This window comes from Lytechinus variegatus, chromosome 11, assembly GCF_018143015.1.
Source record: "Lytechinus variegatus isolate NC3 chromosome 11, Lvar_3.0, whole genome shotgun sequence".
Taxonomy (NCBI): domain Eukaryota; kingdom Metazoa; phylum Echinodermata; class Echinoidea; order Temnopleuroida; family Toxopneustidae; genus Lytechinus; species Lytechinus variegatus.
Window position 1 is genome coordinate 13,877,516 of NC_054750.1, and position 25,093 is coordinate 13,902,608.

At 34.9% G+C, this 25,093-nt stretch overlaps 1 protein-coding gene across 1 annotated transcript in view; it reads left to right on the forward strand.

The window, feature by feature from the left end:
* Positions 1-3,341: 3,341 nt before the first annotated feature.
* LOC121423579 (pikachurin-like) overlaps positions 3,342-25,093 on the forward strand; it is a 53,535-nt gene continuing 31,783 nt past the window's right edge. Inside the window, exon 1 of the mRNA XM_041618943.1 lies at positions 3,342-3,644. Within this exon, the coding sequence (XP_041474877.1) occupies positions 3,353-3,644 (292 nt within the window). The 5' untranslated portion in view covers positions 3,342-3,352. The remainder of the gene's footprint in view (positions 3,645-25,093) is intronic.

Consider the following 25,093-nt stretch of genomic DNA (forward strand, 5'->3'; position numbering starts at 1 on the left):
TGTCTAGATTATCTAGTAGTTTAAGGCCTGGTCCTACTGGCCGACAGACACAAAACGTATTCATAACGGATACTGCGGACAGGCAACTTTTGGGGTGGCTCCATCCATTTTCATCCGTTCCAGACAATGGACAAGATGGGCAAACAATGAAATCACAGTGGACGGATACTCGATGGATAATAGAGCGTATGAAACACGTCTGCAAAGAGTACAAAACGAATGCATAATGTTTTCCAACGGATGGCAAGATTCTTTTCTGTTTTACATCCTCTCTGCATCTGTAAGTGCAGTGGGACTGGGCCTTAACATTAAGTATAGAGTGACATCAGAAGAAGCTATAGAAGATTGTTAGATAGATTTTTTAAGTAGCATAGGAAAATGAGAAGCAATCTTTAATAAACTACACAAGGAGGTAATGTATTGAATAGATTGTATTATTACATCTGTCATTCATCATTTGTGCATTGATGATAATATAAACAATAATTTAATAGAGAGAAGGAAATGCATTTCTCTCGTAAGTACAAACATGCATTGTTGAACAATATGACATTTAGGATTCCCTTATACTGGGTACCCGGGGGCGAAACATTCATGCCTCGAACCCTTTACTGGTCCTAAATTAATATCAGATGAGGAGATAAGGACGTTAATCGCAAAGAAAAATAAAAGTTTTGAGCAGGGAGAAGTGTGGTCTTGCAGGCTCTGGCAGCGACCGGATTGCGAAATCGGGAGGTGATATTCGAGACTGTTAGGTGTGTGCTGTACGCACTGTCCCGTGTGTTTTGACAAGTCGCAAGTTAATGGAGCCGCTGTGTGGTTACATTGTATTCGGGCTAAGTAGAGTGTAAAAAGCTTGATGGTTATGGATCAAATTTCGTCAGTTATGAGTGTACATCTGCCCGGGGTTGGGATCTGCCTCAAAGAGGGTTGGAGTCGGATGACGGCAGGCTTGAAGAAATTCCTTCACATGCCAAGAATAGATTGGCATCTTGTTCAAAGAAAAGTGATTATTTGAAATCCGTCTTTGCTTAGTTTGTTTTTCCATGCCATGTTTGTAAAAGAGTCAGGCAGTATGTCATTGTTTGAGTCTTGAACTTATATTTTGAATAGTTTGACAAACTTTGACAAAGAAATTCTCTTGATGCATGCTGTAATTTTTTTGTCAGCAGTTTTAGCCAAAATAATTTTCATTATGTTTTTTAATTCATATAATATACATTTTGTGTTGTGTTTTAAAGCACAGCTACATCTATTATTACTTCTTATATTTTCCCTTCCTCATGTTTATCTTTTTTTTGAAGAGTTGTTAAAATCAATATGAACAAGTTCTAGCTCTCTGTTTGTCTACAACTAATTGGACCCCTCCCCTCATCTTGCCTTTTTTCACATTCGGATTTCAAGCTACATGTACGTGTATGAAGCTTATAAAAATCTATTATAATTGATATTAAAGTATTGTAAGTATATATTGCTGGGCTTTTAATTTTTTTTTAAGTCATGAAAGGTTTAAAAGTTCAGAAGAAGCTAGATTTTAGACTTATGACATAAGTAGCAACTGTCTTTTGCCAAGAAAGAGCTTTCTAAAGAAATAAGGAGACTTGTTCAGACAATGTTAGGTTTTCACCATTGGCATATATTCAAATTACAACTTTTTCCTCAGCTGCCCTCTAATTTTTTTTTACAATTTTGACATACAAGGTTTTATCAGCCCACCGATGATATGTTCCCTTTGATATTCCCCCAAACGATCTTTTCATTTTAAAAAAATATATGATCTACATTCTGTTAGTGCATTCCTTCAACCCCTCTGGTCTTAATGTCTCCACGCTCGATGTATCCGACTCTCGATCCTATTACACGAGCCGATTTTCAGATGTCAATTTCAATATCAGAATCCTAGGGAAACAATCATTAGGCGTGATGTGGTTTTTGACCGATGTGCCATGTTTGACAAGTCGAGCCCTAATCAGCAGAGAATAGCTGTGAAACATGCAACCCAGGAACCCACTGTGTGAAAATAAATAATTGCCCCAAGCCGGAGAGCGAGAGAGGTGAATTCCAATGAAATATGGAATTGAAGAAAAGAAATTCCATTCTGAATTATTTCTAGAACAACTTGATAGTTTTCTTCTGAAAAAGTGAAAATTATTGTAACCTCTAGGTCTTGGTGTGGATCAATGGAAACAGTGTAAGCAAGAAAGTTTGTCATTGTGGTTTCTTGAACTGCAAGTTCTTTTATAACAAGATATCTGACAATGGTAGCCCAAGCTTCTAGATCCTCTGCCACTGTGGCAATGACCTATAAAATCCTTCCAGTGATCTACTTAAAACAGGCCGTCTTAAATTCTCAAATAGGTTTTGTTTTGAAAGAATTTTCGTAACTTTGTTTTTCATGTACCTTTACCCATTTGTTGTGGTCTGTAATTTTTTTACTTTTCATCATTTTTTCTTAGATATTGTGAAGTTTCTGTGGACACTTTGAGCTATACTTGTATATTCTGCAGATTTTTGTTTATATACATGTAGTATCATGCATTTTCAAAAATTCAACAATACAATGAAAATAGGGTACGGAAGTGTGACATCATCAATTTTCATTTTTTGCATTTCAGTGTTTATTATAGCATATTTTGATAGAGCATGATAAAAAAGCCCCCACAACCCAAATTTGATGAGAATCGGTCCATTGGCCTCAAGATATGACCTCATGAATATGTAATTAGCCCCTTTAAAGTCAGTGTATTATTGGACTGGTTCGAAAAGTTAGGAACCGAGCCAATAATTCATTGACTTCAACGGGGCTAATTACATATTCATGAGGTCATATCTCAGGCCCCCATGGATTGATTCTCACCAAATTTGGTATAAAAATGCTGAAATGCCAAATAAAGTTTTGTGACGTCATCACTTCGGTATTCTATTGAACTGGTTACATATGTAACATTTATTGGTAATCTCATGCTTCTCATGCTTGTTTCTGAATGTATTGTTACATGCATGTCTTATATTAACTAATTCATGTAGTGCCTTGATCATACTTGCACAGTGTTTTGCTGATGATTTTGTAATGTCAACTTGCGTTTTAAAATTTGCAAACTATGACAATAAGAGGTTGTGCTCACTATTTCATACTAGACCACTATATTAATTCATGCATCATGGTCCTTAGGAATGCTTTCCTTATAATTAGCAAATAAGTTTGTCTGTATTTTGCTTCCTATTCATAAAGGCTATAAAGTATCAATATTCATCTAATCTCACATTTGATTATGGATAACGATCTTTATGAATTGCGAATCTTTATGAATAGTGGGTGATCTTTTATCCACCCATGTGTCTCATAATAAGAATGAGACTCCTAAAGATAACTCAAATCCCTTTATGCTCTCCCCATCCAGGTGAAACCATCGACATCGACAGCGAGGTGCCCACGACGGACGGCATCCTCACCGACGATGAGGACATGGTGGAAGGGAGCGGTTCCGGTGACGGAGAGGACGGCGGCGAGGGTCCTCCAGATCAGACGGCTGATCTGACGTGTGATGATTGGCCATGTGAGAACGGGGGTACATGTTACATCGTAGGTGATACCCCCATGTGCACCTGTACCCTTGGATGGGAGGGGGCAATGTGCGAGGAAGGTAAGTGCTACTTATCCTTAACTTACAGTCATTCTTAATCTCAATAATTTCTATATAAATAGTACTTATCATATTCAATTGCAATAAATTTCTATAAGTGGTAATTATACTTAAATTACTATCATACTTCATTTAAAAATTTTCTATATGATGCAAATTGCTCCTGTGAATCCATATAAATTAGCACTTTATCCTACACTTTGATATTTGTTTGTTTCATAATTGAGGTATTTCATTTTGAAAGGATACAGTCCCGCAGCTAATATATGTCTGTTCGATCTGGAACTTGAACAAACCTGCCTTGATATTAATCAAACATTAGATAAATCATGAAGTATAGGCAGCTTTCAGTAAAGAGAAAAATTTCCCTTTAATGTTACCACATCAACTCCTCAAATCTAACCAATATTTTGTTGTTGTTAGTCCTAATATCATTTGTAAGACATGCTAGGATATCCCAGATAGGGTTGGCCTAATTTTACCAGTTCCCTGACAAAAGATATACAGCACCCTTATGACTCTCCTCTTACATAGGGGAGGGTCAACGCTCTATCTGAGAAGCTCGTTTCCCCCCATATAATGTAGAAATGGGGATATTGTTCATGGCACTTTTAAATAAATTTAGAATATGAAGTATATATGATTAAACTCTGAATCGTAAAAGAGAATTTGCATTAAATTCAAGGTTGTTCAGTCTCTAACCAAAGCCCTTTGGGTGTCTAAATATTTTGGATGGAAAGAAAAATTGTCTTTGTTATTCTAGCCGAGAAACAGTCAATATTATTTTTATGCCAGCGAGCCCATGTATGAACTAGGAAACAGACTGCATGGTCGTTTAACAATGCAAATAAATCTTGAACCAAGGGTTTGGAAACGCTCTCCGGCAAGGAGTCTGGAAATTGAAAGAGAAAGTGAAAAAAGAGGGAAGAAAATATGGCACCTGCTTTTTTTGTTATATCTTGAATTTTGCTGCTTTTTATTCTGAAAAAGATTTATGCTTTAAAAGGAAAAAAATATTGAAAAACTGATCTGAAAAATATCAGGGTTTGTGATTGTAGCCCCCAATTGATTTGCAGGCTATTAATGTTCTCTTTTGTTAAGTATCCATGAACTTCAAACAAAGAAGGGAAGAGACAGAAACCAAGAAAAATAGAAAGAAAAAGTGAAGAAGAGAAAAAAAAGAAAAGGGAGACAATTTTATATCAAAATACTACTGAACTTTCATTGTTTCCTTTCTCTTTCACTGTCTCACATATGAATAAGAATAACTTTATGACGAATTGGTAGACTACAATCGCAGAGGACACATAGAAAATGTGAGTGAGAAAGAGATGGGAGAAGGTGGAAAGAGAAACGAAAAGCTTTATGTCTTAACAGCATCTCAACAATGCGCATTACTCATATTCAATAATCAAATTAAAGTTTGCTGCCATTGATTGCAAGTCTGTTTGCCACGATACCGTATCCAGAGCACTTATGAGTAATAGTTATGTTTCTCTTTTCCGCTCGCTCCAAGAGGAGGCAACCAAACGTATCCATAATTTATCAATCATACCTCCCTATCAATAAGTCTTGTCAACAGTCACTTTTCGCCAGACATCATCTCGAAGACTCATTCCAAACCGACAATCAAAACTGCCTGCCCATTGATTACGAGTATGGTATCCGGTTTGGTCTGCCATATTGTTGGGTGGTTGCAATAAATGGAGCATTTGTAGGAGGCTTGTTGGCAACCCAATATTTGTGATAACGATGCGATGAGAGGAATATGATTTTCCAAGTGCTATAGATAGTGCGTTATGATTTCTGCTAGGACATTCACACTAAAGAAGAAAAAAATAAACAGTGTTTGTTTGAATGAATATCAACACAGAGACAAATTAATTGAGTATGATACAGTAAGTCATACGAAAGAATCCACAAACATCTTCCAAGAATGTGTGTCGCTATTCAAATTCATGATGAGATTTATATATTAATGTGAATTCAATTGAATTTTATAAAACTTTATTCACTTGACATGAATATTTTGTTTTACAATAATAGAATGATAACATGAATGTATATTTCCAAATTCAGTTGTGATTTGAAGGATTTAAGATCTAAATGTTCTAATTTAATTAATTTATTGAAAGTAATGTATCTGTAAAATTGTTAAATGAAAACACTTCTCATTTAAAATCTTAGGATTTAATCTTCGTATGTACCTTTTGTGTATTTATTGACTGAATTTGTAAGATAAATGTTCAAAGGGTCCTTTTTTGTAAATGAAAACAGTATTAACAGAGCGCCCTCGAAAAGTTAACTTAACACTTTTTCAAAAAGAATCATTGGCTAAAAAAAGATTCAACACTTCAGTAAGACTCAAATGTCAGATAATACCCAATCATATTGTTTCTTCTGGACTTATGCTCATTTTCTTTTGTTAGAATAATGTTTCAGTCTGAATGGGGACCCCTTTTTGCCATGGGAAACAAGTGGGGCAAAGAATCGCCTGATATCAAAGCTTTACAACCAATTTGAAGTAAATGCCCCCTGATCTTCATACCGGTTGTGTTTTTGGTCTCAAATGTTGAGCAGCGAAATTGAAAAAGAGTGAGCATTCTACAATTTGTTTGCTAAAGAAAAGGAAATGTATACATTTTGGAGGAATGGTGGCTTGAAAATTCAATATCTCAAAGTATTGCAAGTTTTAAAACAGGAACACAAGATCCAAATCACATTAATTTAATAATTGATTGCTTATTCAGTAATGAAGCTCATTACTTAATAAGCAATCAATGTGTAAATCTATCACTCGTTCATAAAAAAAAATGATTTCAATCTCATAATATTACTAGTCATAATTTTGAAATTACATCTAAAATCATCACAGTTCTCCTTGCCAGGTTTAGATCCAGAATTTCACTAAAACACGGGACAAAATTTTCTGAAAATTTTGCTGTTTTTTTTATATTCTCTGTCAAACCAACCCATCCCCTAAAAGAGTTATTACCTTTTTTTGGAATAAAAGGCTGTTAGCATTGCAAATTTTCAACAAAAGGGTTTCATTTTAAAACAAGGAACCAAATCTTTATCACGTCATATTCGTTTTGATTACTCATGTTGTATGTTACTTACATTACTAGTACGGTACTTTATAATTGTGTATTTATTTTTATCAACCATTGGAATTGGGACAGGAGGCTTTATGCCACAGTAAATTAGTTGACTTTTTCTGTCCCTGGCTTACCAATGGTTGGTATTCCTTATCTTGTATTGTTTACACTGAAATGTATCCTTTCTTGTATTTTCTTTGCCAAATAAATGATAATCATATGATAATAAATGACTATGGAGACACTTTTCACAAGGAGGGGTGCAGGCTATGCCCCATCTTCATTAACAATAGCTTGTGGTATTTTAAGGGGTACACCACACCTTTCTTTCAAAGAAAGTTCTGAAATTTGCATGTATCAACCACATTTGATGATAACTTATAGGCCCTAATTCACAAAGGTGGTTTCGAAAACCCACGGTCGAGTCCATGGTTTATGCAGATTTCCTGTATAAATTACGCTTATTTTATCGCAATATTAAAAAATGTCCAATGCTGATGCGCGCTTTTGTCACAATGTGCCAAATTGATGCCTGTTGCCATGGTTATCCACGTTTTTTTATTCATGAGTCCACTGTTTTCAATTAATGAGTCCACTCTTCAAACAGTGGACTCATTAATAAAATAGCGTATACCAACCATGGAAACAGGCGTCAATTTTGCGCACTGTGACAAAATCGCGCATCAGCATTGGACATTTGTTATCCACGCGCCCGATACGCGCTAAATTAAGCGTAATTTATACAGGAAATCTGCATAAAGCATGGATTCAACCGTGGGTTTTCAAAACCATCTTCGTGAATTCGGGCCATACTGTTTTGCTTCTCACACACTCTTACTTGTCAGAGGATGAAGTGATGTGTCTCTAATATCCCAAAGAACCATTTGTTGACTTTCCGGGCACACACTCGAGTCCCCATTGAAGCGGCTATAGGGAAAAGGTATGATTGATTCTGGCATGAAATGGAATCAAGTATTTCAACTTGATGATATTGGGGCACTTGGTTAAGAGTTGAGAGATTGGATGCTACTGTCAATCATTTAGCCCAAATCTCTTATTGGATATTAGTCTCTCCTTTCATCAGATACATCCAGATCGGTGGTAAGAAGCATCTATTTGTCCTGGAAACTCAAAATTTTGTCTTTAAGCCAATCTTAAAGCCCAGGTAATAGGGTAATAAATGAACCATTCCAATCTTACAATCATGTAGTTGCTGTTGAATGTTCTTTCAACCATTTTCTTTGAGAAAATTCAAGTTTTGATTTCTAATGTGTAGTTCGCTCTCTCATTAATGATTTCATATTTCATTTATACCCCTTTCATAAACCCAATTAATATGCGGCTAATAGCAGCATAATTTGGTCGTAAAATTGGAGGAGGACAAGAGTAATCCGCATAATAGCAGCATCGGGACAAGATTTTGAGTTTATGAACACATTTCCAAATAATGCGGATAATTGCCATGGTGCGGTCACAAGGTCACCCTTTTCCAACACAACCGCATCGGAGGGGGCGTGTCCAATTGTCATGACGATTATCCGCCTTTTTCAGGACGAGCGCTCATAAAAATAATGCGGCTTATTTTCGGAGTTTGTGAATGCAATTTTTATTGAATTATCCGCATTAGTCTTAGGCGGCTAATTGGAGGATAGGTTTATGAAAAGGGTATTAAATAACACTTTTAACATAGGCATCCTTATAGACTTGTAATGAATTTACCTAGTGCCTTTACTTTTGGGGGATTTACTAAATTAAAAATGGATCATGTACAAAACTGTCTTAAAATCACTCTGTCTTTCGCATTTCAAGTACACTTTTTTTAAAACCACCTTTTTTTGTAAAGATCCCTGAGTATAAAAAAGTAGAAAATTGCAAAATAGGACCAAGAAATAAAAAAAAAATGGATTTGAAAGTAATTATTCATTAAAATGTATCATGAAATTTTTGCGATCGATTGCAGTGACCAAAATTTACAATCGATTGTAAAAATCAAACATGGGTTCAATCGCTATGCTTTATGATACAAGACCTTGATCATTAGTTTTGTTATACCCTTTTCATAAACCTATCCTCCAATTAGCCGCCTAAGAGTAATGCGGATAATTCAATAAAAATTGCGTTCATAAACTCCGAAAATAAGCCGCATTATTTTTACGAGCGCCTGAAAAAGGCGGATAATCGCCATGACAACTGGACACGCCCCCTCCGATGCGGTTGTGTTGGAAAAGGGTGACCTTGTGACCGCACCATGGCAATTATCTGCATTATTTGGAAATGCGTTCATAAACTCAAAATCTTATCCCGATGCCGCTATTATGCGGATAATAGCAGCATCAGAGTAATGCGGATAACTCTTGTCCTCCTCCAATTTTACGACCAAATTATGCTGCTATTAGCCGCCTAATTCATTTTAATTGGGTTTATGAAAGGGGTATTAGTAGATTGTTTGAATGGACAACCCTGGAATGCTTTAAAGGTAAAAGAATTTAGTTGCAGCAAACAATGGTTTCATGAGAAAGTCTTCAAAATCAAGGTTAATTACCACCCTATCATCATAGATGTAGGTCTGGTACCATAACATTAACATTAACTTATCTTTGTGAAATCATGAAATCTTAGCTGAAAACTGACAACAATTATGATCATGTGGGACAGTGTATTAATATTGCTTGGAAAAATACCTGAAATTTTTATGGAATTTCTGTGTTTATTTTGCTTGTTTCTCAGCAATTACACACTTTCTTACAGAATCATATGCAACATACATATTTGTTTATTCATACATACAAACACTTAGGTTCTTATTTTATTGGATTCTGCTAGAACCCATTTTTAGATCATTATACCACAACTGGCATTTCTCTTTAAGAGATCATTTCCTTCTAGAGTGTTCTGCATTCATTCCATGATATATGCCTGACAGAGGAGTCACTTGAGTTACAACCCTACTAAGTAGAATGGACCTACTTTTATGATTGCTACGATATCAACTTTGAGAGGTTTGCTTTGCGCGTGTGAGTAACAGACTCACAATAAATTACTCTTCGACTGTAAATAATTAATCGGGGCACCCATGACTGGGGTACATTTGATTAAGGTATCCATGTTGGTATCAAACTGAATAGCTTTCACAGATGACATGATCCACCCATTGGTCAATGAATTTTGTCTCGCCTGTATTGCAGAAGAGAGACATGCGCCACTTCTCTTATCTCAAATCTTTCTAAACTTTTTTTACTCTAGTAGGAGCAATGTCTTTTATTGTCATAGGAGCAAATCAATATATTCTCAAATTGGGATTTATATCTGGTTACTTTAAAATCATGCGTCAAGCCAAAATACTTAAGAATATCAACAGGAGATTAACTTGTTTAGTTCTATGTAATAGTGAGATGAAAAGAGTATCAAAATTGTAATATCATGTGTAAAGAATATGGGTTAAAGAAATACCATTAGAAAAATCAATTCTCTATGAAAGCAGCAATTCCTTTTATTGTCATTGGAGCAATTGATATATTCTCAAATTGGGTGTTACATCTGGTTACTTAAATATATGTTGATTTTAAAGAAATCAAGATAAATTTATATATTGCTGAATTCGTACATTGGTAGATTGTCTGATTTTAGATTGACTTTTCGTAATTGGGCAATATTATGTGTATCTGAACTTCAAAGTCATGTGATCATATAGGATAAAGATATGTCTTCCATCTCAATGCAATATCATAGAATTACATGTATTCAATTGTGAATTTCAAACTTTCATCTGATGTGAATGGGGCAATATGACTGTCTTTTATCCCACTCTAAATGATGACCAAGTTGAAGGGGAAGTTTACACTAAGGCAACTCGGGCATGCCAAAGGGGTATCACGCTTGCAGGTTAGAAAAACAAATGGGGGTTCTTTGACATGGGCTTAATCATACAAGCTTTCAACACATAGGGTCAGTATGATACTTAAACCTGACATAGCGGTGAAATGTGATCCATTTACTTTTCAACAGTAGGTGCATAGGCTTAGCCATTACTGGGAAGGCTCTAATTGTAACAGTTGAAAGTGTTGCAGTTTAATATTGATATGGCTGTTTTAATTAGAGCCTTTATGCATATGTCCAACTTCAACTAATAAAAAACCAAGCCTCTATTTTAAAATAATTCATCTTGTAAAATGCTAACTCGAGTTGTACCAATATTTTTTGTTTAAATCAGAGCACTTCAATTTCCAAGCTTTCTTGAGGAAAACCTTTAATTTATTGCAAATAATCATAACATGATGTGCAGGTATGTATTTATATTAGATGTAAAAAAAAGCAACCATGGAGTATAGTTGATAGTGCAAAACGATGGTATTCAAAAAGCTTAATCAATTTTTACTCATTGCTGAGTTGAACCATGTTTAATATACATAACTTTTTAAAAAATTCATTTTTAAGAAATTTGGGGATTACTCATCACGTAGTGAACTCACAAGGTGCTATATTAACTACAAATAAATTTTTAAAATGTTTTAAAGTGAACATAATGATATCAATGTTTATGTGCAAATTGTCAGCACTGAACGTGTGCTTTTACAAGCTTTTAACATTTTCATATTAATTATCTTTTGATAGAATAGTTAGATAATGTCGTGAAAATGTTCATTATTATTAAATTGCTTGTGACAAAAGGCTTTAAACGAATTATGAATCCATGATCAAGTTTTACTGTTGATACAGAGCTTATATTATGAGGGTGACAATTACTTAAACACATCTAATGGAATACAATGGAGGGGAAAGCACGAGCAGTGGTACAGGGAAAAAAAGATATGATGCAGAATTCCTGAGCATGCCTCTAAGCTGCAAAAATTCTAATACTGAGAAATTTGTGCATTCTATTTCCTAATAGTAGTCAATATGACAAGTTAATTTGGCTAAATAAAATGTCACACTCGCCAGAAATAAATAACCTAAATTCGTGACACCCCAAGGCGTAGGCTTCTTGTACGAGGCCAATGAAAACAATCGGATGGACGATACTGTATGCAGGATCATCCTCGTTCACACCGAAGCAATTTTTCATTTTATTTTCATATTTACATGTATATTTGAATAAATGCAAATTGAACAGTTTTTATCTAAATTGGAACGCAATTCCAATTGAATTCTAAATCCAGGTTAGAATTCAAATTCAAACTAAATTTCATTCTCGTTATTAGACTAAAAGTCAATTCCAAAGTCAAAATCAATTTTGAAACCAAATGTCATTCCAAATTCATGTTCAATGTAGGAATAGAAGTCAACATTGAGTCCATATTCCAATTCTAATTGTATTGAATTTGTATTGAACTTTGAATTCACTTCATAATCCAAATCCACCAAAACTATAATGTAAATTCATGTTTGTTTACATTTTTCTAATTTAAACACAAATTCAAAACTGAGTTTAAGTTTATATGTCTCTCTTGATTTTCTATCCAGATTGTTGTTTTCAAAACTGAGACTATTTAACATAGAAATTCATTATTTCAAATTTGTTTATGTTGACTTGATCCTCAAGCATTTGGTCTACTTTACAGATAGTCTAATACATCAAACATTGATGTTTCATTCTTAATTTTCAATCAAAAATATGATTGATTAACATGGAAAAATGATATTTTTTATTTAGTGTTTAGGTTGTGTGAACGGACCTCTGTCTTTAGGGAGAATGGAAGATGAGGTTTGCATCACAGGCCAGAGGGGGATGCCATTGTTTCATTGTTTCTCTCTAGTGTGACGTTTTATGGAGCCGATGAGGAAGACGCCATTTAAAGCTGCCTTTCCGACTCCGCTCAAAGGGGTTAGGGATTGAAGTGGATGGATGGGTATTAGGCTGAACAATAATTTGTATTTTCATGGGCTATACCGTCAGAACTTATTGCATTAATCTGCAACATTGGAGAAGCTTTAAAATTGCTGGGAATGGGAATTTTCCAGGGCTCTTTTGAGCAGTTTGAGGGCAAAATTGCCCCGAGTGGCACCCCCATGTAATTTTTTCCCCCCCGAGGGGCATAGTGGGTTGGGAGAAGGGAGAGAATTGCATGAATAAGAAAGAAATTGCACAGGGTGACGTCTTTCATTGCTTAGGTATTTATGAACATTTTGTATATTTATTGTAGAACTGCATCATACTGCATTAAACCTGTATTTCAATCAATAAAGGCAGTTCAGGGGAGGACGGGCGTATATGCGTAGATTGAATTATTGATGGGTGGATGGGAAGGGAGAGAACTTATTGTATTTCAAATTTATTTCTGACTGCTAAAATCCTCTTGCAAAGGTTTATGAAAATGTGACAACATTTGTAAGATTTGATACGTGTAAAAAATGGTTTGATCTGAAAATTAGATTCTTATAATGATAATTTGATATAATTTGAGGATGGCTTCCAGATACTCGGTGAGTCAGACTCTTCATTCCAATCTGTATATTGTGTTTGCAATCTGAGGTAAACGATACTACTCATTGCCTCCTGTAAGTTTGATTAAAGTTGGCATAAAGGAGGCAGGAGCATTACTGGGCACTGGTTGAACATGTATGTACTACAATCCCTGGGTTGACCATTGAAAATCAACTTTATCTTACATAGCTTGCAAAATTTTCCAGGTACGTGAATTTCAGGGGGGGGGTTAAGTCTTTTTGAAGGCATTCATGGTCTACTGAAAGATGCTTGGCAATCAAAATAAAATCAAATCTTAATAGCATCAAAAGTTTGTAATACTGTTACTACTACTACTGCTACTACTACTACTACTACTACTACTACTACTACTACTACTACTACTACTACTACTACTACTACTGCTACTACTGCTACTACTACTATTACTACTACTACTATCACTACTACTAGTACTACTACTTTTGATTCAACTTCTATATTTTCTGCTACCATTGCCATTTCTACTATTGAATTATGATCAATGATAAATATTATTGTAATTCTGAAACTTTAATTAGACTCATCTTTTTAGAATGAATCAATATATGCCGAGGAATACTGAACTTCGATTCGAAAAGACATTTGAATTTCAGGTTCATTGAGGAACAGGGAAAAGATTCTTCTCCTTCACATGCTAATGTGTAACGTTATGCACTCTCTCACTCACAGTTACAGGGAACCTTCACTTTATCCTAATATCCAATCTACATGTATTATCAATGAAAACTTTGGAGGAAAAGAGATCATGGGTTCTCAGCGGTTTGGTATCGAACCAGCATTTTATCTGGGGTGCATTTTCATGGAGCATTTCGCCAGTGAATTTTCGCAGGCAAATTTGCTCTTAGCCAATCAGATGCAAGGATTTCAGTAGCTTATAACAAAATAGTCAATGCAAACCACTGGGTATGTTTTTCATGAAACGCTCCACAGGAAGTTAATTGCGAATTTGAATCATGCATATTTGAGTAGTGCGATCATGGAGAATTACCATATAGATTGGAACAGAGACTAAATATACCATAAGAGGGTGATTTTATGTTGGCTTGAGTATACATGGAGAGGATTAGAAAATGAGGTGAAATAAGATAAGGGAAAGACATGTTGAAATAGATACGAAGAAGAGCAGATAATGAGCTCTATCGGATAGCTTAATCCATGTGAAACTAATTTCTTCACTTTTTTGCCATTTGAAAGAAACTAGAAACAGAATATAAAAATTAGATAAGTTCAACCATCCTTAGATCCATTTAAAATTAAAGTCTGGATTTTTCTGTCTGTATGTCTTAAGATTGTAAAGCCCTTACTTTAATTTGATTCAGTGATTGTTTGTAGTTTCTATACACTGTAAAAACTGTGGTGTTATAACTGACACCAATTGGTGTTAATAGAGGACCACACCCTGAGGTGTTGAAATAACACCCTTGAGATTGAACATAACAGTGTAAATGTAACAACCATAGGTGTTGTAATAACACCTATAGGTGTAAAACTAACACCACCAACTTAACACCGGTGTAAAATAACTGGTGTGGTCCTCTATGTACACCGATTAACACCACAGCTTTTGCTGTGTATATACTTTTGTTGTGCATCAGGGCCACGTTACACAAACCATAGCAAATGATTTTATTTTACAAAATGTACAATCAATTGTATGTTCAGTAGCTTCAGAAAATATTTTTTTGAATGGTCAAAAAATGCAAGTGTTACCCTAGCGATAGAATGAAACAAAAAGCTAATTGAAATAAATTGAACTTTTTCTTTAGTCCTTAATATATAAACAAACTTGATGAATAGGTATTTTGCCCACTATTGTTTTCAGTTGTTTGTATGAGACATCTAGTGCTGAGGGATCAACTTCTTGAAGATGACCCATTTTCCTTTATTGCTACTTCTATCAGTTTCAGATGATTGCACTCAAATTAAAATGGCGCGCACTCTGTGACAGACCACCACATTCAATCCCCCGCACCATTACACAAATTTGATCACCATTTTCTGCATTTTTTCCACCATTCATGTCACGTAGCATTATCCATTACCATGGCAACCTGAGATGAACAAGAATCAATGAGAGGAAAATGCAGGAAATCGAAAATTGATGCGAGGGATGTGATGGAATGGCGTTCTTCTTTGAGAAGTTGTTTTGGGAAGCATTTCATGAAAAGTGATTTCACTGACTATTTTTGTTCTGAGCAAGTCAGATGCAAGGATTTCAGTAGCTTATAACAATAATGAGTGAAAATCACTTGTTATTTGTTTCATAAAATGCTCCCTTGCTTCCCAATCGCTCTTATCATGGTTGCATTTCATGAAACGACTGGTCATTGATTTTTCCTGACAAAATTGCTTTAGGCCAATCAGATTCAGGTTTTCAATAGCTTGTAACAAATTGTCGGTGACATTCTCACTGAATATTTGTTTTGTGAAATGCTCCCCTGAAGCCTGATTTGCTTGAGGCAGGGTTGCATTTCATAAAACAAGTAGTCAATGATTCTTGCTGACGAGTTTGCTCTGAGCCAATCAGCTGCAAGTATTACAGTAGCTTATAACAAAATTATTCTAAATCTCTAAACTTTCATTTAACAAAATGCTCCCGTGATCTGCTCAAGTCCAATGTTGCGACTGGCTTGATGAAACTGGATGCTCCAAAACCTTTGAGTGGGATACTTTATCCTGGCTCAAAATGCGATGTTTCTTAGTTTTTGGTAACAAGCATCTGCATGTTCCATCTTCCTGGAAGGACTCTCATTTCAAGATGCGGTGTTAAACTTGTTACAAAATCTGAAAAGGAAAGGGTGAAGAGACCTAAAAGGGTATAATTCATATATTGGGGGAGTGGGTCATGCACTTGGTTTTAATGAGCATACAGTTATTAAGAAATGGTTATGAAATGAGAAAGGAACAACTGAAAGTGTTGTATTAAAGTAAAACCCATAGGTATTGACCTAAAACAAAGAGTAAATGGTTTTATAGTATATATACACAGGCACGGATCCAGGGGGGAGGGGAAGGGGGGCTGAAGGTGCGCTAGCCCCCGTAGGATTTTTAAAAAGAGAGATGGATTGACCTTAAAAACATTCTTTTTTTGCTTGTCAAATTTCCAACGGATAAAATGTGCCACCTCTTTTTAAAAATCCTGGATCCTGGAGCACCCCGTAAATTTCAAACTCTGGATCTACGCCTGATACACCAGCCACCACCACAGTAATTACTGCAGACATTTCCATACCACCAATCTGCTTTGTTAATCCACTGACTACCAAATTCTGCAGTTCCAATATGCTTTCTACAGTGACCCTTTAGTTCCATTAGCCAACATGTTTAAAGATAAATGCCAGTAGTGGTAACGATATCAAAATGAGTTTGTACAGAATCTAATGAAATGACCACCAAAGTGTCTGTTTGTATAAATAAAGAACATGTGCCAAATGATTCTGGAAGAAATTGTGTAATTCCTGAGAAATTAGCAAATAAGTACAGGATTCAGGTCATGCATCAGGCTGACATTCAGATCAATAATAATACACTGTCCCACGTGCGCTTATCTGTGTTGGTGATCTTCAGTGTGAACATTATTTAGCGTAGATCTAGATCCTCGATGATATACTGACAATTAAGCCTGGTTTTACAGACTTGGGAAATCGGTGTTTACTGCAACTACTTTCATTTATCTTTAAAACACTATCATGCTTTTGTCATTGTGCAACTCCTTTGGTAGTCAGTTCATATCATCATTAGATTTCACATCAGGGGGAGTGTTGCACAAACCATCTGAACAGTGATTTTTTACTGACAAGATTGTTCTCAGCCAATCATAGACAAGGATTCATAAGGCTACTGAAGTTGTCATTGAAAAATCAGTAACAATTTACTTTAAGAAACCAACCTGGGTACAGAAAGCCAGTTACTACTGCTTGGTTTAATACATGAACCAGTTGGTCCAATTCCCAGATTTTCTTACCCCGCTGTAAAAAGTATCTGGTTTAGTATGAATTTAGTTGAATTGTCAGTGTGTTAATTCATCTCTTTCATAGATTTTTTGGCTAATAGCCATTTCGTCAAATTATGATATGGTCTGATATACACTGTAGTCTTCTTAATCCTTTTCTTCAAAAGATTTTAAAGTAAGACAAAAAAATTGCCCCCCCCCCCCCTCTCCCCATGGAATAAGAAAAGATTTTGTATGAGTTTTACTTGCTCCTCAAAATTTGATGAAAAATTGATTGATCGTAGCTCAATAATTCTATTCATAACCCTAATCCAGAGCTAGGTCAGCAAGTGAACTTGCATCCCCCATCTTCATATAAAGACTTTGACCTTCGTTAATTAGAAAACCATTGCTGGACTTCCATCTCAAAAGAAAGCCTTGCAAATTGATATCCTTTATACTACCTACTATCTACTTTGAGGAAAAGAATACTACGCACTGTCATTTGTAACGGTTTGATGTATATAACTTTTGTCTCATAGGGACATGAGGGTTATTAATTTTTCATCTTTTTTTGCAATATTAAAAATCCTGGAATATGATGAAGTTTTCATGTATACTTCCCCTGTCCAATGTACATGCGCAGAAACAAGGTATATCTAGAGCATCGATTGTTGCAAAAAAGGCTGAAGTAAGAAATTGGCTCCAGTTATCTGAGTTTTTTGCACATTTTTTTTTTTGAGGGAATGAAACTGAATCCCTTGAAAAATATTCATTCTTATAAAAGTATATTCTTGAATAAGTCTAATAACACTGTGAAATAGACATTTGGGGCATTATTTCAAAAAAATAAAGGAATAGGTTATACATGGATTTAGATTGTGATTTATTAAAAACTCTTCTAAAATGGGGTAAATGTGGAGATTAACTTACCTTTATGAAGCAAAAAGGAGAGACAGAACTTCTGCGCACTTTAAAATGCAAGGTCTTATCTTATTTCATAGGTCTATGGAACATCATGTGCTGAATATTTGCAAAAGATTGTAAATTTGATTGTATCTTCATGAAGGAAGGTATATGGAAGTGATTGTTTCATCAGGACCCTGTGTCATAGAGCTTAAGGATTGATTGTAGGACTGATTTCTACAATTAATTCTATCGATTATTGAGTATGATCAATTATCAAAATCAGCCTGCCGATTAATTGATAAGCTGAGGGTCTTGGTGTTAAGTTGTTAAAATATCTTACCAAGTAGAAATTGATCTTAGATTTGTCCATTAAGGTGTAAAAGGACATCGCTTCAACGGTCAGTTCAGACATAAACTTTCTTCTATCTTCCTCCTAACAATGGGGACCCACTTAAGGTTGAAAAAACACAAGCACCTGCTTTCAAAGTGACTGACTTAATTTCATTTTCACCATCTTGAAGTTTGCTCCATCACCACGGAAACCCGTGAGAATAGGCCCATGTCAATTCTCTATATAGGAGGTTAATGGTGCATAGAGAATGAGACACGCTACTGCACTTTCATCCCAGATCCTGACCTACAAACTGAAACACTTGTCACATTCACACTACGAGATTCAGTATTTTGAGCATTCATAGTTTAAAGATAAATGCCAGTATAGTTGCAGTAAACACTGATTTCATGAGAAAGTCTGTAAAACCAGGCTTAATTGTCAGTATATCATCGAGGATCTAGATCTGGTACAGTTACATAAACTGAACTTTGTGAAATCTTGAAATCTACGCTGAAAAATGTTCACACTGAAGATCACCAACACAGATAGGCACACGTGGGACAGTGTATTATTATTGCTGGAATAAAGACCCAAAGGAAGTGACCCAATCCATACATATTTTGCTTATTTCTCAGCAATTACACAATTTCTTCCAGAATCCTTTGGCACATATTTTTTATTCATACAAACAGACACTTGGGTGGTCATTATATTAGATTCTGTAAAAAGTCATTTTGAGATCGTTACCAGAACTGGAATTTATCTTTAAAAGTATCAAATGAATCCGTTGCAAACAAGATACAAGATAAAAAGACAAATAATTTCATTTCTCCATTGAATGATCCGACATGCAAAGAAATTTTGAGTCTTATGGCTTCTTTTTTTTTATTGATTTTAGGTTGATTGCACACATTGTACACATTGTTAACCGGTGTACATAGAGGACCACACCAGTTATTTTACACCAGTGTTAAATTGGTGGTGTTAGTTTTACACCTATTGGTGTTATTACAACACCTTTTGTTGTTACATTTACACTCTTTGGTGTTATGTTTAATCTCTAGGGTATAATTTTAACACCTCAGGGTGTGGTCGTCTATTAACACCAATTGGTGTCAGTTTTAACACCGCGGTTTTTACAGTGTATGCCCTTTCTCTTACTCCCTGGCTCCAAAGCGGCTACACCATGATAGAGTTACATTGAAACACTAATACATTAAAACAATACAATGCTTTTGATGTTGTATGTGAATTGAGCAGAAAAACAATTGTGTCTTGAATGTAAGTCACACCCTAATATATATGTAATTCTAAGAATACATAAATAGATGAATGATAAATGGAAATGATGGTTGTTTGTGACATTATTGTCTACAAATTGTATCAAAAATATTGATTATCTCTTTATACCACATTTTCTTTTGTCTGAAGGGAGTATGTTAAACACTGTCTCTGGAATCCAAACAGATTTTTTTTTCAGGTAAACAGGGAGAGAGTGCAAGTTATACTAAGAGATTAGATGTTGACACATTATTGTCTGTCTGAAGCTACATTGATGTAAACAGAATTAGACATAGAAACATTCAAATTAATTGATAGGCCTTGATAATGGGAAATGTTGCATGAAAGGTGTACTTTTCTTCTTCCACTGACTCTGCATTAAAGTGATTTACTTTCATTACACTCTAAAGGCCACCGCACACCTTACGACTGGTCTGCGACCCGATTTTGGGACAAATCGCATTTTGATCATTTTCTGAAAATGTGAATGGAACATATCATTTTATTCGAGTTTAAAATTAATTGAAATAATGATATCACAACCATTTTGAAAGATTGCAAGCCCTTATCTGGAGTAAAGTCCAAATTCGTTTCAAATCGTAGCCAATCGTACGACTATTATGACGTCATTACGACTAGATATTGAAGTCGCTTTTATTCTAGGAAGAATGATAGCTTAGTCACAAGTTCGATCATAGGTATTCGTACAATGATTTAGAACATTACACAGTAAGATATTCCAAGTCTCAATATTAGCATCAAATTCTACTACATTTTATTCTAAAATCGGGTCGTAGACCAGTCGTAAGGTGTGCGGTCGCCTTAAATGTCGAGGATTTATAATAAATCCAGATCTGCTGTAAATGGTCACCAGCCAAATTTTGGATTTATTTTTAATTGTTAGGATTAAATTTTAAATCCCAAATGACTTAAATTCAAATCATTTAGCTTTATTTTTTAATCCTAATGGTTTGAATCTTAATCTAATATTCGGCTGGTCACTATTCACAACCGATCTAGATTTATTTTAAAGGGATGGTCCAGGCCGGAAATATTTATATCTCAATAAATAGTTTAGAATTCACAGAGCTAAATGCTGAAAATTTGATAAAAATCTGATAAAAAATAAAGTTATTGAAGTTCAAAGATTTGCATTATTCTAATGAAACAGTTCTAGGCATGCCTTTATGAATATTCATTAGGTGGGCTGATGCTATCATATCCCCACTTGTTCTTTTGTATTATATGAAATTAAGTTTGTTCGAAAATTTTCTCTTAAGAACTAAAACAATTGGATTGACAACTGATTAAGTGCTTCATTGTTTATTGCCACAACTTATTTCATCATAATGGAGACACATCATTTACGCATGTATGATAAAATGAAACCATTATGATTTCATGTAATGATATAAGAAAAAGGAAAGTGGGGATGTTACATCATCAGCCCATCTAATAAATATTAATGATGATGTACGTATAATTGTTTCCACAAAATATTGATAAAATTTAAAATTCAAAATCTTTGTTATTTGTTATCCGAGTATGATGAAATCTTCAGCATTTTGCTCTGAGAATGAATATGATACTTTGAAATTGTCTACTACCTTCTTACTCTGTAGTATTTCTAGAGTCCTACCACAAGCCTAATTTCCAATCATTAATTTAGTAACATTGTATCATGTTAACTTAATAACATTGCATGATTGTCATATTCAATCTATTACTTATCTCATAGAAGCCTATCTATTATGATCAATTTCACTTCTGAAAGGCGTAGCAAGATTTATCCTGAGCGAAAACTCTGCCAAATTGGGTTAGTCTGAGGAATCAATATTGTTGAAGGGAATTTAGCAGCTTGTCATCGTCTCGGATCTGTTACAAGAACGCCAGTTTGGAAGCAAATTTGATGATCATGTCAGTTGAGGATGTTGATGAAAATGATGAGCTAGAGAGAGAGGGGGGTGGGGAGAAGAGAGAGAAAGAGAGAGATTGAAAGACACAAATAGATAGATAAATGGATAGATAGATAGGCAGACAGACAAGAGATATTATGCGTTATAGATAATTGTTGATAATTTGAGAAGAATAATTAATTTAGAGTTACTTAAGAGAGGGAAATTATAATAAAAGTGATGGATGGAATTAAAGATGGGGGGGGGGGCTAAGAGATATTGAAAGACAATATATATTTAGCCAGAGAGAGAGGGAGAGAAGAGAGATATAGACTTAAAAGAGAATGGGCAGTTTAAGGCACAGAGAAATAGGTGATAAGATGCTTAAGAGCAAAAAAGGAATAGAAGTGAAAGACTTTATTGAAGAATAAGGAGAGGGAGTGGGAGAGAAGAAAGAAGAAGTAGAGAGAGAGGGTTAGAGAGAGAAGGAAATAGATCAAAAAAATATTTTGGAATAGAATGGAACTGAATATTTGAGTGATGGCAGATTATTTTCCATAATTATAAGGTTTGATAACCACCACGTGTTTGTAATGGCCACCTCAGGTTAAGCATGTCCTGAGGCTAGAATCGTTGGATCATCACGGAGTCGACCTAAATAACAGCAATTCTCAAGATGTCAGTTCAGGTACAAAATATGTCACATATTCAGACATGATCAAGTGTATCTGAAGCTAAGAAATGGTACCAATCTGGGAATTTCAATGTGAAAAGGACAGGATGTACTTACTGTTCAGATTTGGTGCAACAAAAATGTGCTGTTTAAGGATGAGCTTTGATGCCTCAAGTAAAGGAGACTTCTGTCAAGTTTTGCATGATAACATATTCTATTCAATAACATTGATTTCCGAAGGCTAAGCAAAATTTACTTTAGGACATTTATAAAAGTTACAATATAGGCCTAATAGAGGTGACAACTCTCAAAGTAACAAGTGCACTGTAGAAATTTTAAGATTTGACACTAACAGGGAATTGAAAGAAACAAAAATAACTTTCAATTAAGCTACACTACATAACAACAAAATAAAAATAACAGGGCAGCTTATATGCAATATGTCAAATGAAACAGTTAATTAATTGTCAACTGCAAGGAAACTAGGCAAAACACTCAGTCTATGGATCACAGTATGATGTTTTCTTTTCTTTAGTATTGTCTTCAACATGAAAAGATATTTTGTGAGAACTTTTGAAGAATCTCCTACATTATTACACATAATGTATTTAATGAGCTTATTTTTCCAATTTGAAGCAGTGTGACTGAATAGTAAATAAAATGGAGTAAAAATAAGTGTGATCCAATTCATGAAAAAGTTGTTTTACAGTTATCATTTTAACTTGAACTATTAGTTGTGCGAATTATCCCCAAGTATTCATTTTGCAAGCAATTTTTTTATGCATGAGGAGATATCATTCTAAATTAGAAAGTATGTCAAATTGGATAATTTATATGCAAAATCCTTTCCAATGCAGAAATGACTATGATAAGGATTCGCAAATATGAGATGGGGACAGTGGCGGATCCAGGGGGGGGGTCATACCAAACCGTGCCCCCCTTTTTAGAGCCATATTAACTATTTTTATGTAATTAGACCATTTATTTACAAGTGTGTCTCCCTTTTCAGAGTTACAGCATATTTTTTTAATGGGAAAAAGTCATTCAAACAGAAGTGAGGACTTTTTTTTTTTGCTTGCCAAATTTTTGTGGATGAAATAGCCTTCAATTTTTTTGTGAAAAACAATCCTCAGGAAAAATGTGCCCCCACCCCTTTGGTAAATCCTGCTGGATCCGCCCCTTGATGGGGATATTTTGTTTCATTGCAATGATTACTATTTTGTGAAACTAGGTCACTAATCCTACTGTTGAAGTGAGTACATTGAAATTAGGGCAATCAAATGAATGAAATTCTGGATATTCTCTCTTAGGTTGATTTCCATGGCTTTAGGAAGGGATCTCTGTGATATCTCTGTTGTAGTTTTTTTTTAGTTGTGCATTAATCTGTCTATGTTATGGTGGAAATTGGCCAAAATTGCTATTGATTTTGCATTGCATTTTACAAGTTACTCACGATTGACATTTCTTAAGCTTTAGTTTTGTTAAATATAAAATGCAAAATGATTTATCGTTGAAATCTCCCTTATATGATTTTATTTTGTACGTTTGGGTGGTGCATTAATCTGCCCATATTATGGTGGAATTGGCAAAAATTGCTATTGATTTTGCATTGTATTTGACAAATCACTATTGATTGACATTTCATGAGCTTTTAAGGCAAATAGAAAATGCTCAATGATTTCTTTGATATAATGTCATCTCTGCTTTTGGAGAATTCTGACATACCCTTTTGATCAGTGCATAGATATTGAAGTCTTGTTGCTTAATTACCTTCAGAATTATATAGCAATTTCCATTTTATATTTGTTTCAGATGAAAAATGTTTTTCTTCATCTAGACCATTCATTATAAAGAAATATTTAAAAATAGCGAATACTGTTGTTTATAATGTCCATTGTAAAGAAATTCTTGAAAATAGCCTCAAATACAGACAATTATGCTGGAATTGTGACTTTGTCATCAAGCAGTCCTCCAGATTCTAAAAGCAGATAGTTAATTACTTTGGAAATTACACCGATTCATATTTCACCGAAAGAAATGCATTTCCACTCTTTTTTCTGGGCATGTTGCTTTACAAACCATTTCTGGATGTTGGATAGAAGAAAGGACATAGGTGTCCTGATGGTCCTGTGTTACGGGATTGGAAACCTCATTTATGAAATGAAATGAAACATGATACCAAGCTATCATCTGCCTACTCTGGGGGAATATTAACCCATTAAAGTAGAAAGGTGCTAATGAGACTCTAACCTTTAAAGCCATTGGTTGAGTTTTAAAAATCTTGGCCTCGTGCATGGCCTAGCATGCTATTAGTGTAATATGGGTAATAAATGAAACTTTAGGAAATGTCCTTCAGAAAACTGAATCACGTCCTTCACATTGAGTGAAAATATACAAATGGTTGTATGTTCCACTCTTTTTTCCTACATATTAGACCGACAAATACTCCAAGAAGAATGGTCTTGTGAATAATGATATTGATTTGAGAATACTAGACCCCGTTCTCATTATACTTTCTAAAACGAGTATACTGGAAACTGGTTCAGGAAACCAATTTGAAAAATCGCTTTGGTAGCGTCATTTGATCACCCGAAAGTGGTTGTTAGAACCACTTCACGTAATGTGGTCTTGTTGCTACGGGATTTCATGCTCTCTGTGGGGTGACATATTTTGCGCGAAATTTAAAACTGCCGTGTAGACATTCTACATACATATTGTGTGGAGTAGCGCACTCAAAAGTGTGAAGATTGCTTCCCGAAGAACGGTTGTGTCCTCACGCTAAAACAAGTTTAATTGGGCAAAGCGATCTTGAAAACTACTTTGTAAGGTGGTTTTCCGAACTAGTTTGGAAGATCGCTTCCAAGA